This window comes from Mus caroli, unplaced genomic scaffold (assembly GCF_978045245.1).
Source record: "Mus caroli unplaced genomic scaffold, Mus_caroli_1 scaffold_2, whole genome shotgun sequence".
Classification (NCBI taxonomy): Eukaryota; Metazoa; Chordata; class Mammalia; order Rodentia; family Muridae; genus Mus; species Mus caroli.
The window spans coordinates 8,731,838-8,748,013 of record NW_028227257.1 but is presented as its reverse complement, the minus strand read 5'-3'; the positions used below and the strand labels follow the sequence as shown (position 1 = coordinate 8,748,013).

The 16,176-nt window shown below is 45.5% G+C and overlaps 1 protein-coding gene across 2 annotated transcripts in view; it reads left to right on the top strand.

Annotated features, from left to right (window-relative positions):
* Positions 1-222: 222 nt before the first annotated feature.
* The window catches only part of Dok5 (docking protein 5), a 150,923-nt gene continuing 134,969 nt past the window's right edge, over positions 223-16,176 (top strand). For both annotated transcript variants that reach the window (XM_021155776.3, XM_085832079.1), the window contains exon 1: positions 223-520. In XM_021155776.3, coding sequence (XP_021011435.1) covers positions 455-520 — 66 coding nt within the window. In that variant the 5' untranslated portion in view covers positions 223-454. The remainder of the gene's footprint in view (positions 521-16,176) is intronic.

Below are 16,176 nucleotides of genomic sequence, written 5' to 3'. Positions count from 1 at the left end.
CCGCCCCTGGGGAGAGGAGGTGGGATCAGGGCGGCTGGGGGCCAGGTGGGCGGAGGCCGGGGGAGGGGAATCCGTGCGCTCCTTCTGGGCCATCTCTGCTTCCTCCTTCCTCTCTTTGCTCCTCTGTTCTGGTCCTTCTCCTCCTCCTCCTTGGGGGCTGGAGCGGCTCCTCCTCCTGGCAGGCTGCCGCCCAGTCAGCTGACGCCGCGCTCCAGTCTCGCCTCCCCGCCGCTCTCCCCCAAAGTGGCTGCTGGGCGCCGGCGGGCCGCCCACTTTCAGGCTTTGGGGAGACTGGGGAAGCGATGTGCGCCTTCTGACGCCTGGTTTCACCGCATCACCTTGTTAACTTTCACTCCCTCAGTCTCTGTCCTGACCCTCCTCCCCACATCCCTCCTCGAAGCCACTCAGGGTGCCGAGCGCACGCTGGGGGCAGCAGGGTCACTGTCTGTCTGGGATGGCTTCCAATTTTAATGACATAGTGAAGCAGGGGTACGTGAGGATCCGGAGCAGACGCCTAGGGGTACGTATCATCCTTTCTGTGATCCTTGTTCACTTCAGGGTCTGTGTCTGCGGCCAGCATCCCGGTTCCTGGCGCTGGAGATTTGCTTGGTGGCTCTTGCAGCCCACATCCCAGGCTACCGCGGCTGCTGCGCTAACGCCAGCATCCAGTATGTCATGGAGCTATCTTTATCTCTCGGATGGCTTGACTTTCTAGCGGTGGCTACTGGAGCCCATTGACTCGGAATAAATATTTCCCGGTAGCCATGGGTGCTGAATCTGGAAAGCATGGCATGGTGCTGAGCCTGCCGGATGTCCCCGGCCGGCATCCCACTCGCGCCAACTTAACTTTTCCAGGGGATGGATGGAGGCCAAGACACTGGGCAGATATTCTGAGTGGGGATCAAGGTCAGTGACTATCTGGCCCCAGGGACTCTGCTCTGCAGCTCAGGTGTTGGCAGCTCTCAGGGGGAGAGAGCTGGCCTCAGGCAGGGCCAACTCCCTGGTAGAACCCCAGATCGGAACTTCCCTACTCTTGAGCCTAGGCAGTGGGTTTCTGTTTTTTAAGACTCCACCTTCTGAGTCCGACTGGGCGATCAGATCCACATTTTTTGTGGAGCATGGTGCCTGCGTAAAGCTCCTGGAATATGAGCTGAAAGAAAGAAAGAATGAATGAATCCCAATGGCTCCTGTCTTAAGGCTGTTTGCTTTGCTCTTGTTGGGGGCACTTTAGGAGAGAACCATCCTGCCTTTCTTTGGGTTTTAAGAGACAGTACAGTCTTTAGGGAGGGGAGGACATTGGAGTACGTATGCACATATATGTATATGAATATGTGTATACATATATATGAATATGAATGTGTGTGTGTGTATTTCAGCCCACCCCACTTCTTGCCATGTGTCTAATACCTTGGCTGTTTTTGTTGGTTTGTGTTTGTCAGAGGCTGGGGGCGGGGGCAGGGGTGGTGGCGGTGAGGCAGAGCTGAGATGTAAGTTTACTTAGCAAGGAAAGCTAGTGTTGGTAAGAATGTCAATGTCTCCATTAGGCTGAGTGATCCAATGAGTATCTTTGTCCACAAATGCGTTGTATCTGCTACCAGTCTTTTATATGGTCTCTGGCTTCTTCTTCTTCTTCTTCTTCTTCTTCTTCTTCTTCTTCTTCTTCTTCTTCTTCTTCTTCTTCTTCTTCTTCTTCTTCTTCTTCTTCTTTCTTCTTCTTCTTCTTCATGTGCCTTTAATTTGACTGAGAATAAAAGAAATTTCTCAATAGTAACTGTCGCTAGAGAGGGCTGTCTGCTGGGGAGAAACAGCCCCGATTGTTATAAAACTCTTGCTTGCTTCCTTTGGCCTATTTCTCTCTTTGCTATCTCCCTGCGGCTGGTTACTATGTTTGAACAGTCAAGTTCTCACGTCTGTGACTGTTGTAAACACAGAGAAGGAGAACCGTATCAAAACTAACCAACTTCCCTGGATTCACTACAGTTTCTTTGATTCTCCCCAGGGTCCTCAACCCAGTGACTTCCATGTGACTAGAAAGAAATCCTGAGTGTCACACCTTTTATTCTCTTGTGGCCATCATGTATGAGTTTTAAAGAGAGTGTTAGAAAGCCACATTCTAATCTTGCCTTTACTCCATCATGTCAATGGAAGGGATTGGGTCTAGACATTCATTCTGTGCTAGAGAGCATTCCAACAGGAAGAGGACATACATTATTAATGCACCGAATATGAATTATTCATGAGGATCAGGGTTGATGCCAAATCCTGACAAGGGTGATTTATAGGAAAAACTGGTTAACCTCACCTTCAAGTCTTTTTTCCCCTTATATTATTATAATTGACATAATATAGTCTCGTGTGAATCCCAACAAATTTTGGGTGGACATTAGAGGCAAACAGAGAGGAAATAGAGTCTAGTTTGCATCTGTTTTATGTTGACAGTATTTTGGTTAGTCCAGTTTCTCAAGATATAGCCATTTTGTCTGTGTTTACTTAAATAGACACAAGAATATTCATTGAATTACGGTAATCACACGCAGATAGAAAAGTCAGTTTGCTACCATATAAAACTGGCCTTATTTGTCAAGCTTGTTCCACCAGTCAATCAGTCTGTTAAGATGCTCTTGTGTTATAATTTATAAAGAAGGCCAATTCCATCGTCGCCAGAGCTGAGTGCCAACTGAAGTTTTGGTAGAAGACTTGCAAAAGTGGAGGATTCTTGTGGGAAGTGATCATAAGGACCCAGTGTCCGAGGTCAGGAATGTCTGGTGTTAATCTAGGCTGTATATAGCATTGAACATATATATTCTGGGCACTGTGTGATAGGCTGTATATAGCATGGAACATATATATTCTGGGCACTGTGTGATAGGCTGTATATAGCATGGAACATATATATTCTGGGCACTGTGTGATAGGCTGTATATAGCATGGAACATATATATTCTGGACACTGTGTGAGTCCCAGAGAGCTAAGGCAATGGTTCTGGCAGACTCAGCAGACAGAGAGTATATGTTGACACACCCAGTGACCTTGCAACTGGTAAGTGATATGACAATGGCTTTATTAATGGAATCCAGACAAGCGTCTGTGGAGGAGAGCCCCGTCTGGGAATATTTATAATTAAACAAGTAAACCGAATTTCATGGTAAGCAGCTGTTGTGTCAAAGAATGTCCCCAGGTTTGGGAAAAGATAGGAATGAACTCTGCCTGTTTGACTCATTAGGCCTGTGACCTTTGACCCTCCATGGCTTTGTTTTTTCCAAGGCCTATGCAGTGTATGCTATTTGAAGATGTTCTGGTGACATCAAGGAAGATAATATCTGTGCACATGCAGAGAGAGGACAGAGTATTGATTCTCACTGCAGTTTTATCTCTAACATGATCAAAGATGAGCGAAGGGTGGCAATGCTTCTTAGGGCTGTTCTTACCTTGCGTCTGTATGTGTCCAAAGGCAGATTTTATCACTACTACTGTTTAAATTTAAATTTACTTTGGTAAACATATCAGGACATGAAAGGTGTTCATGTTTATGGTACCAAGTTGTGCTTTGATGTGTGTGTGTGGTTTAAATGTTTAAATCAGGGTAAGTATCTTTATCTTCTCTGGGTGAAATTATTATTTTTCTCGAGGCAGAAGTACTTACTGTGCTTTAGGTCTTTCTTTTCTTTGGTTGAGGTTCTTACAAAAGGTTCATATATAAATATACATTTAATAATACAGCTTTGTAACTAAGATAGGAAGCTATGGTTAGGCATTTTGTCAATAGACAGGAAGTAAACTAGGAGCCCCTCTATTCAGATGGGTCACAGATAGGTCACCTTCCATGAAAGTCCTAATCTTTGCCTTAAGCAATCAAAGTCCATGTAAACTGACTCTTCGCTTTGAACATCAGAAAGCCAAAGGAAATTCTACTCATTTAATTGAGACGTCTCTGGGTCTTCTTGTCTGCACTGGCTCCTCCAGGTCTCAGGCTGTGCCCTGGGTACAATATTTGTTCAGGAATGTTGATGTTTCTATTTGGGGAGTTATGGGGAGGAGGGGAACAGCTATCTATAATTATCTAATTCTCAAAAGACACTGGAGATTTCTTGGATGAGTGGCATAGGCGGTGTCTGCGTCATTAACCCGCTAAGTGCGCTATTTAGATGGATTACATTTGGGTCTTCATTTGGTTTCTTTCTTTGCAATGAGGAGAATTTTCTAGCTATAATTATCCTGGCTGATCCACAATGCAACTCTCAGAGCTTAAATTTAGACCCATTTTCCTTATCGTTCCTCAGTGACTTCATGTTTAAATAACCCTTCTTTGCTCTAATCTAACAGCTTATCGGCACGGGCCACTTGAGCTCCCCTCTGGCCGGTTCTCCATCTGCCCACCTCCCCAACTGAAAGCCTAGGATAGATATCTCAAGCTCGATGCATGTGCAGCCTTGCTGGATTTACCCATGCTGGCTATTTCTAGCAGTACCTTCATCCTAGCCATTAGACAGCATTTTGGTTGCCCTGGTAAAATCAATCCTAAGCTAGAAACCAAGCAAAACTGGCATCGTATCTCCCCGTGCCTGCATCACACCACCATGGATGGCCCTTCCGCCAAGAGGCCGTGTGAGCTCAGTCTTTGAGCTCTATCTAGACTCTGACCATCTCCTATCCGCTAATCATCTACCGGCACCACTCTGGTTAATGCCCCATTCTTCCTGCTTTGTAGATTTGGAGTAACTGCTCCCACCAGCCTACATCTTCACCCCCTCTTATTCAGCACCATCTCCTACATGACTGGGTCCTCCACGGACCAGCTGACCTGGGTCTGTTCCTGCTCCTCCCACCGACTCATGCTGCTTCCCTCCTCTCTTGGCTCAGCTCCCACCGTCTCAGTGAGACCTTTCCAAACATCCCTGGTTTTTCATTTCTGCTTCTGTATCCCTAGACTTTTTTTTGTACCACCCTGTACATTTTAGACTATATTTTTATTACTTGTACACCGCCCCCCCCCCGGGAATGGGATGCTCATGGGATGCCCAATGAAGACTTGTAGAGTCAGCGGATGGAAGATGGCTCCTACCACCATTTCCTCTGATATAAGGGTGCATTTAAAAATTCCAGCATGATGACTATGGCTTGCTGTGCGCATTAAAATATTTACCAGCCTGATTATTCTATAAGAACAGAGAGATTCTTGATACCCACATAATACACGATCATCATAAGGGGCTCAGCACAATGCTTAGCACAGAGAAAATCCAATTAATATTTATTACTGCTCTGTTCTGGGTCCTACAATTACCTCGGGTAGAGATGGCGGTACTTGGCTGGTTATTATTTTCTCAGTCTTTACGGTGCTAACTCAAAGCAATTGCTGTTTAGTTAGAAAAGCACAGTTAATGTCCAAGGAATAATTTATGTGCAAACACAAATACCATTGGCCACTGATGTTAGGGGCAGAGCGCTTTTCGCCCCTACAAGACTTTCACATTATCTGCATAAATGTCCGTAATGCCTCTGAAGGGAATGCACATCTCCCTGAAACGCCACTTCACATGAACCTGCTGGTCCAGGAGATTTTCCTCTTAATTTAGATGTCTTGAGAAGCAGACGAGGAATGGACAGAGTTTAGGGAGAGACATTCCCTCTCCCCTTCATTTCCCTGCTCCACTTGACCCAATATCCCATTGAGGATTTCATATTCCATTTAAGTCTTTAGATTTTTGATTCATTTGCTAGAGTGCCCAGGTATATTTGATGCTTTTCTCGTTACTGTGGCCAGATTCAGGGCAGAAACAGCTTAATGGAGTGAGCATATCTTCTGGCTCACTGGTCAGAAGCTACAGTCTGTAGCTGGGGTGTGGCAGCTTGTAGTAGCAGGAACCCACAGATACAGCTTCAGAGGGCAAGGAACTCTGTCAGGAAGTGGAGTTGGCCTATAGCCATCAGAGGCTATAGCACAGCCCCAAAGGTTTCACAGCCTCCCTAAATGATGCTCTAAGCTGGGGCATATATTCTCAACAATAAGCCCGTTGGAGAAGTCTCATATTCAAACTATAATACTTGAAAAGGAAGGATCATCCTACAAGAGTCATCCAGACAGACTAGAGCCATCTTAGGCCATTCTTAAGGGGACTGAGGCAAGCTCACACACAGATGCAACGCCCAGTAAGACACATGAAGCACTGTTTGCCCTCCTTACAGGACAGAGGGGCTTTGGGTGACGTCTGTTTGTTAGTAGTGAAATGAATGTCCAGGTAGACCCTCGGCACGCGGTGTGGTGAAAATCCTTTAGTGTCCTGGCTCCATCCATCTCAGCTTCACTGACGTGATTTTCCACACCAGACATAACTTTCCAGCTGATACGTCGGTCCTCATGGAGGATATGATTAATTGTGCATGTATTCTGCTTTTAATTATGATCACCCAAACTGATTTAGCAATGATCGGGCCAATTTGATGGCTTTGTATGGAGACATAAACCAAATTACTGATACGATGCTATCCCAACATCTGCCAGTGTGGTTTTTTAAATTATATTCATTAGGCGACTGACAATATGTCTTTTTAGGCAGCCTGGGTAGTTTTGGTGAGGACTCACTTACCTTTGGTACCTTAAGAATTTGCTTTCCATGTGAGATGAACCTGTAGTCGTTACTTCCGTATCTGTCAAACATCCAGGGAGTGCTTCTTAGTGTTGGGCTCCATGCAAACCACAGAAAACAGAACAGCTCAGTCATCATCCTTAGTAAACCGACAGTCTGACTTAAAAACCTGTGCTGCTAACTGGTCATTTATACATTCTCAGCAGTCAAAGGTCAGCTGCTGTGAATGAACAAGTCATCCAGGATGGGAAAAGATAGCCGGAGATAGCCCTCTTTTGCACGGTTGTGGAATGCAGGAGGCTGTGCTTGCCTCTCCTCTTACTCGAGAATTTTGGTTCCAGCTGGATGAAGACCAAGCCTTCGGAGAGTCTAGGCTAGGAAAAGATGAAGCAGGCTTTCTTCCGCCCCCATCCTTGTGAGATTCAAAATGAAGTTGTGAATTCTGAAATGCCACGAGATGTATTTGAATGCAGGGATTAAAATAGCGTCTTTCTAACGTGCAGCCGGGTGGTGTTTGGATTTGGATTTGGAAGTTGATTTTGGGAGCATTTGTGGGCCTTCTTACTTCCCTAGAGTTCCTTGCCTCTGGCTAGGTATGAGCTGAGCTGGGGCACAGAGTTCTCAGCCAGCCTTAGGACACAGGATTTGGCAGACGTCTTTGTGGTGACATGTCACACCTGTGAACCTTCCCGCCCTAGGCTGATCCCAGACCGTGTCCAAAAGAATCATGATCTCATTTGTTTTCGGTCCAAACTTTTATTTTGATGTAATTGTAGGTTCCCATGAAGATGGTGGGTCGGGGGAATGGCATATTTGGTAGAGGACCTTGCTTGCAAGAGGAAGGACCTACATGTGAATTCCCAAAAGCCACATGAAAAAGCCTGGATTAGGGCCTCATGTGTATAACCCCAGTGTTCTGGGAGCAGGGTGCAGGCCTGAAGAGTCCTGGAAGCTCACTCTGTGACGAAGCTCCAGGCCAGTGGTGGAGTCCTTCCTAGCGGTCCCTCACTTCCCCATGTTCACAAACTCTTGACATTACTCATGCGTTCTCCAGTTCTAGAATTCTGTCCCTTGCGGAATGTCTGTAAGTGAAACTAGGTGGAGTCTTTGGGGCTGGACCTGGTTTTACTCACTGTCCTTCTCTGGGGAGTCACCCAGGTTTCTCTGGGTGCTGCTGGATGCTGGGTGCTGGGTTGGCGACCCACTGATGGGTCACAGGTCCTTTGAACCTTTCACTTGGTGAAGGATATCTGGGCCCTGTCCAGTCTGGGTTGTTAGAGAGAGATGATGTGACATTTGTGTGCAGGATTTTGTGTAAATGTAAGTTTTCGTAACTGTTGAGATACTCAGGGGCAACGCTGCTTGGCTGGGCAGTACGTGTGGTTTAGTTACTTGAAATTATTAGGCAGTGTTCTTTAGAGCAGAATAAAATAGAATGCGTATATGTTTCTATATAAGTGGTGTGTGTGTGTGTGTGTGTGTGTTAAGCATCATTAAGCTGGCTTACTTCTTATGATTCCAACAATGGAAAGTCTGTGTGCTGAGAACAAAGAGAACCTGGTAACTTGCTCAGTACACAGTGCTTCATGGCTTGGCAAATCCAGACCTGTGCTGGGGGTATGGATGTCCCTGGAGACATACTGGTATCCAATCCAAGCTGGAAGGCCAGAGAAGCAGGAGTCGTCTGGTGGCAGTAACTGGAGAGAGCAGCAGTAGCTACATCCCCATGTGTGGAGGAAGAACAATGCAGGCAGCCAGGTAAATGGATTCACCCTTGGATCTCCAGCTGGAAGGTGTCGGTTCCTTTAGCCAGTCAGATCTCTCTGGAAATAGACTCCCCCCACCCCCCACACACACCACACATATACAGACACACACACACACATACACTTTCTCTCTCACACACACACTCCTAGGCTATTCTAAGTTTTCTCCAAGCACCAAGCAGTCTTGTTATTTTTACGTTCACACCAACAGTGTCTGAGTGACCCGATTTCTCTCCAGTTTACTTCTGGCTGTTCTTGTGGGTGTGTGGAAGCATTGCGTATGGCTTCCACGTGCATTTCTCTGAGGGGGAGTACTGTTGATCTTCTAGTCATGTTCTTCTTTGCTACTCACGTACGCACGTAAGTAGTACACCTGGCTTGTCTCCTCAGCATCGGGTTTGGAGAGATCTTCATCCACTCTAGATTCAGACGTGTGGTTTGCAGATAGCTTCTCATAGTCTACAGTGCTCCTCTTCATCACCAGAGCCTTGCATTGCTTATCTTAAGTGTGTGTGTGTGTGTGTGTGTGTGTGTGTGTGTGTGTGTATCTCTGCGTGTATATGTGTGTGGATGTGTCTGTGTGTCTCTCTGTTGGTGTGTGTGTCTCTCTCTGTGGGGATGTGTGTCTGTGTGTCTATGTGTGTGTGTGTGTGTGTGTGTGTATCTGTGGGTATATGTTTGTGTCTCTCTCTGTGTCTAAGTGTGTGTGTCCGCTGTGAGTGTGTGCCTGTGTGTTTATGTGCGCATCTGTGTGTATGTGTCTCTGTTGTATGTCTGTGTGTGTATCTGTGTCTGTGACTGTTTGTATGTCTGTGTATGTGTATCTCTCTGTGTGTCTCTGTGTCTGTGTGTGTATCTGTGTGTGTGGGGGGGTGGGTGTGTGTGTCTGTGTCTCTGTGAATATATAGAGGTCAGAGTAAACTGGAAGAAGTCTGTTCTCTTCTTCCATCCTATGGATCCCAGGATAGATCAGGCCATTAGGCCTGACAGAAAGTAGAACCTCCACACTCAATGAACCATACGGCCAGCCTGTAGGATGGTCTCTCATAGGGCAGATTTTACAATCCAGTGAGATGCAGGGCAAGGCTCATTTTCATATGTGGATGTCCAGTTCCATAGATAGGTGACCCTGCTGAAATTTCTCTCTCCTCCACTGGGCACTGACTTGGGTCCATCCCCGAGCAGTCTGCTCTGCCCATTGTTCTGTGGATATGCAATCACACCTCGGGATGTTTATGCATGTCTGAGTGGCAGCCATAGAGTATGGTAAGTTGCTCTTTTTGTCAAAAAGAGTTAGCTACTTTAATTTCTTTTTCTTTCAGTATAAATTTTAAAATAATGTCTCCAAGTGGAAGGCCTACTGGGAGCAGAGTGGTTTTCTTACACATCTTCATGGGGTGCATGGTTTTATTTTCATGATGGCAATAGAATATATTTGGTAATTGGATTCTTACTTTGAATCTCAACTTGGCTACTTACTAACTCTGAAACAAATCACATAATTTCTGTCTGATTTGACCTCTTTAGATATAAAAATAAGCATAACAATATACTTCTCACCAAAGAATGGTCTATCTTACTCCAGGGCCTGGCTCACAGTAGGTACTCAACGAATACTCATAGGCTTTTATGTATCTACTTACTTATTCATTTGTTTATATTATGTGCATGTGCACTTTGCCTGTATGGATGTCTCTGTACCATGACATATGCAAAATAGCACAGAAATCTTGGGAAATAGTTATGACTTGTGTTCAGCCAAAACCATGGCTGACAACTCTTGGCTTATTGTTTGTTTTGGATTCATAAAGTGACCTTATATTACAAGGTGGAAGAAATGGATTCTGAGAAATAAAAAAAGAAAAAGCAAGAAAATAAGGCCAGGCAGGCGAATGTTCGTGGGAGGACTCTGTTCTCTCTCTCGGGGGAAGAGCGGACACATTTTCCATGGCTGTGTTATGCTCAAGTCACCAATCTTTCCCATCCCCTCCCATCTGTGTCACCTCCCAGGACATCGGACTCAGCAAAGTCTCGTACAGAGATTTTTGTTCATAAGCATAAAAGTGTGTTCTTGAAGTCTGTTCTACACAGAGTGTGTTCCTATCACTCTTAGATAGTATCGTGACGGCCAGAGGACACTTTCTGCTGTCAGGGTGTCCCTTGTACTGCACATGGGCTCCGGGAATTGAACTCCACCAATAATGAACATCTTCAGCTGCTCTCTGTTTTCCCCACTTAAACCATGAAGTGGTGTGTTTGGGCACATGGACATGGATGGAAATCAGGAAGCTGCACTTAGAAAGCCAAACACATTTACAAAGTGTGTGACTAGAACGGAAGGCCCACCAGACAGCGCTGAGACTCTGTACCCAGGAATGACCACCAGTCCTTACTAATATAAGACTGTGGCTCAGCGTGTGCTTCTCACACACACACACACACACAAACACGCACGTACACACACACCATGCATCCCACGATACTATATAAGAGTGATAGGAACACACATGCATGCCCACACACATATTCATGCACACACATACATTCACACATCGACACACACATGCACATGCATGCAAGTGCATACATACACTCAGACACTCTCATGTACATGCATGCAAGTGCATGCACACACACAAACATACACATACACACATGCATGCATGCACACACATATATTCATACATGAACTCACATGGACACACACACACATGTACATGCATGCAGGTCATACACACACACCCACATACATGCTCATATTTAACCATTCTTTGGTCTGGTCCATTCCTCTTGAAGTCTTGTTTGATTTTGCCAAATTGATCCTTTACATGAAACCAAATTCTCTCTTGTCTTTACTTAAAATTCCCAATTCTTTCCTCTTACACATGCCATCAAGACACAGTGTGGACAGATGTGATGTGGTGGCTTCACCTGCCAAGAGTCACCATGTATCCCCCACATCAGTGGGGAAAATGTTCTCCTCAGAGAGCAAACGGTCTTCTCTGCCTTACTTCCCTTCATTTCTTTTGGCTACCAACCTCTTCTTCCCTCCATTCTTGATTTCTCTAACTCCTCAACCTGACGATCCCAGCTGGCACACCACTGGGTTGTGATGGTGCCCCAGACACCACCCATCGCCTCAGTGGGGGAAGCCACTCACATGTAGATATTTAAATAATTAAAGTTAGGTGGTTTGGAATCTTGTTTTTATATTTGAAGCAGCAGAGACTACTTCACTGTTAAGGTTGCTTTTTCCTGCAGAGAACCCAGGTTCAGTTCCTAGGTTCTCCACTGAATGGCTCACAGCCACCTGTAACTCCAACTCTTGGTGGTCCAACTCCTTCTTCTGTCCTCTGAGGTGCTTGGAGTACCTAAAAATCACATAGGCATCCCCCTACACACACACACACACACACACACACACACACCGCCAATCAATCTCTTTTTAAAAAAGTATTTAAACAAATCCTTTGGCACATGAACCAATTGAAGTTATAAATAGTCACAGACGCTCATTCCTGGCAGCTATACCAGCACCATGTATATAACATATTTCCATCACTGTACAGAGCTCTGTTGGACAATGCTGCCTGCATCGTGTCTGTATAACATTGATGGATGGCTTAAATGATATGTTTTGATGATTTTAGCTTCACTAAGCTGGGAGCTCCACAGGGGCTCAGCAGGGTTGGCACTAACTCCTTTATTCCCATGTAGGCCCTCAGTAGCTAATTGTTGAAGCAGTGTGTGTGTGTGTGTGTGATATGTGGATTGAAGAATTCTCTCTAGTGCTTGGTTTTTGTCATTTGCCCCTTAGTGTCCAGCAGGGGCTTTTGGAAGGACCAACCACTCCACGATTTTTACCCATGCTCTCTCATATAACAGTTGGAAAAGACTAATTCTGCTACTGTCATTATCATCCAGAAATATTTAAGTTTTCCATGCGGCGGATATGGCAAAGCCCATTGCCTAACTGCAAAGACTGACCATGACTAGCCCTGACCTACAGGGTATGTGTCACAGTGTGCCTCCAGGACATTCACCCCCTCCATCCCTTACAAATCCAGTTAGGCACAACTCTGTGAACACGCAGAGCTGTGGATGAAGTCCAGGATCATCGGGGACCTCAGTAGAGTGTGTCTGACAACTGTCTCATGCAACCAACTCCTTCCAAAGCACTTGCCCTGGGACTGTTCCCCAGGGTGCGCCACGCATGCCTGTCTGCTTCCTAAGAAGCAGCACCATCAGTCAGCCACAGCATGGTGAGTAACTGAGAGGCTACTGACCAGGGTCGGGCTCAGGCTCCTGCAGAGGCGCTGGGAGCACTCCAGGGCTTCAGGACCCAGACCCAGCCGTATGTAGGTCTGTGGCTTCCCCCCTGTACCCAACAGAGTGTTCTCACAACTGAAATGTCTCTGTCACTCTGGAATCCCCGTAGCTATTCAGTCCTTCTGATCTCTGTCAAAAGACCGCAGAGGGGAGTGGAGCAGAGGGTGGGTAGAATCTTCACAGGGGAGAGTGGGAGACTAGACAATGGCTAGGTAGACTGTTGTGCCAACCTGTATGTTAAGGAGGGTTTCTACTCCTTCCGAAGTCTCCAGATAGCCTTCCTCGAGGAGCATTTTCCTGTCCAGATGATTGGCAGTTTCGTTTGATTGGCTTTTAGGAGAGGTAAATGATAGGATCTCCCTGTTTCACCTGAAAGCCCCTAGCCAGAACGTAATCGCAGGAGATTTAGATAGCTATCTGTTAATGGCTTCCTAAGCAGTTCAGAGCTCCACTCTCTGGACCTTTCTTCTGACTGATCCCAGACCTGCAATTAGGCTTTGTCTTCGAATTCACCGGTCATAAGGAAGAGTCCAGCTCCAATGGCCTCCAAGCCCAGATCAATCAGCTAACAAGCCAGCGAGCAGTTCTGTAGTTTTCATAAAAATGGAAATAAAAAGGCTCATTTCGTTTACCGTGCTGTTAGAGCACATCAGTCCCTTTACCAGATTTATCTTTATTAAAGAATCGTTCATTGTGTTTGTGTGCGTGTGTGCATGCATGTGTGTCTCGGTGTGCCTGTGGTGCCGGAGGACCATGTCTGAGAGGTGGTTCTCTACTTCCACCCTGTGCATTCCGGGGATCAAGCTGAGGTCATCAGGTTCCTGAGCAAGCACCTCCCCCCACAGTCACCCCCACCAGGCAAGCATTCATCTATTCAAATGAGGAGCGTTCTTGAACTAGTTCATTATATTGACTGGTTGAAGGGAAAATTATCAACTGCTTTTCCTTTTGAGAAAGAAACCACCAAATGAAACAATAGGTGAAGTTTCCATGTGTGGCGCCTAGACCTCTCAGTTGTCATTAAGAGCCTGGTCACAGCTTCTCCCACCACTACCTGTGGATGAATATTCATAACAAGGGATCCTGTCTTGCTGAGAGCCCAAGAGAAGGAAGATGCTGTGTCCAATCAATTTAATCCCATTTCCTCCGGACAGCAGCCCAGCCACTGAGATGAGAAATTTGAGTTGTTCTTTTTCTCTTCATAACTGTGGGTACACTGGGTGTCTCTGACTTTCAGGGTGAAACCTTAGCACCTCACTAGAGAGATGGAGTTGCAGAAGGTATGCTGACTGGAAGATGTTTTGATATAGATGAAGGATTTAGATGCAAGCAACCCCCAGGCTGCCGAGCTGCCTTTTAAGGAGATTGGCCATTTGGTTTAAAGAAGTTCTTTCATCATATGGAAATACATTTCTGAAGTTAAATTCATTTTAGCGGGACAGTCACACACAGGATCAAGTGTGTGAAAGGGAGATTGGATATTCTGTTGGCCTTTAATATTGAAGCTTAATTTCCAGAGATTTTTTTTTTAGACGAAGTTGAATAATGTAAGATGAAAAAAATTTATTGGTCTATTGCTCCAATATTAACTCAACAAATGGGTCAGCTTCCTGCGTGTAAAGGTCATATGTTCCAGAGAATCTGTAATTTTGATTTTAGATTAGCGTCAGGCCTATGAATTCAAAAATAAAGGTTCTCATTTTATCTGCTTCAAGGTTCAAGCTGAGAAATATGCGGGCATATGATTTGAATTCCGACAGAGAATGTGAGAGCTATTTTAAGGGCCTCTTAACTGCTCTTTCACGTACATGCCATGAAGACTCTACTAGGCTTCAGGATGATAGGGTAACAGAATGCTAGGAGTTCAAGTTTCAAAGTCAAGGAAAAGTGCAAAGCAGAAACTGTCACAGTTCGCAGAGATTTGACACGAGTCTCTCCAGAAGCTGAGGTTGAGACTTTCTGATTTGTACAAAGCTCCGCAGTGGCTCCCAGGAACATCATTATCATTATATTTAGTGTGTGTGTGTGTGTGTGTGTGTGTGCATGTGCGCATGAGTGCAGTTACTAATGGAGTCCAGAAGAGGGCATCAGAACCCATGGAGTAGGTTGTGAACCACCTGACTGGGAAGCTGGGAACTGAACTCTTCCTCTGCAAGTAGGCTCACCACTGCACCATCTCTTACCTGCTTCTTTATCGATGCATTTGCTTTCACAGCCGACGTTCTGAATGGTAACAGAATGCTAGTGGTTCACACCTTTGCAGGGTCCTAAAAATAAATACGATGACCATGTGTTGAGACATGAGACTTTTTAGTAAATCTGTTTTTTTCAAGAATGCATAAAAAGTCTCTCTGTGTGTCTGTCTGTCTGTTTAAGAGGGAGGGGCAAATATTCATTCATGTGTTTTTTTGAAAAGACTGTCTCCAATAATGTCACTGACCTTTATCTATGTACTGGGGACCTTGGACAGGGACAGGGCATGCTCACCCATATGCACCCCCACCCCCGATTTGTCACTGTCTTTGTATGTTTTTTCTTAGCAGGAAAGGTGACCAGGGTCCATAATTACTCAGTCTAAAAAATTTTCGGATCTCTTGGTGATTGAAACAAACTTTACTACTTTATGGTTGGTGTCATCGTTAAAGCCATTTTAATAAAGAGCACCGGCAGCTTGGGCTTTTAGGGACATCTGTGCCAGTGTCATCAGCTGGAGTATGGGACAGTTTCCCTGCGCATTGTGTTCACCAAGGAAGCAGTAGTGGGTCCAGACTACATGGAGGGAAAGCTGCATTTTGGATTCATGTGCCAAGAGTATGCATGCATTTCCCTTGTTAAAAGTTATATAAACCTGTCACACGAATATGAAATTATTATTTTAGTCTATCCCTATCTTTCTCCTAAACATTAAAAAAATTAATATGGCTATAAGTAGCACATATGTAAAATATCACCTGCAGCAATCTCTGCCTGAAAGCGTACAGCCCTTCTTCCATAGCCCTGGGTTCGGCATACATGGAACCAACCGACTGTGAACCCCAGATATTCATCTGAAACTGCACCTGCTCTGGAAGGAAGGGTACAGATGTTTTCACGTTGTTACTTCTTAAACAATCCAGGATAACAACTATTTACACAGCATTTGCATTTTGCTGAGTACTCTGTGTCATCCGGTGGTGATTTGAAGTACCCGGGGGGGGGGGGGGATGTGCGCAGGTGGGATGCTGAGTTCTGCATCATTGCTGTCTCAGGACAGGAGCATCCACAGATCACCATCTCTGTAGAGAGCCTTTGGGGCCCATCTGTTGTGGCTACTGAAGGACAGCCATTGCTGTGTTCTATGGTGATCACGTGATCTTCAAGACTGTGTTTATGATGTCCGTGTTGACTTGATAATAAAAGCACTGGAATTGTCCCTCGTGAGAAAGGACACCTAGGCTGTTCAGCATTGGCCATGGCTTTTACTATTCCCCTGGAATGGTTTGTTTATGGGGCC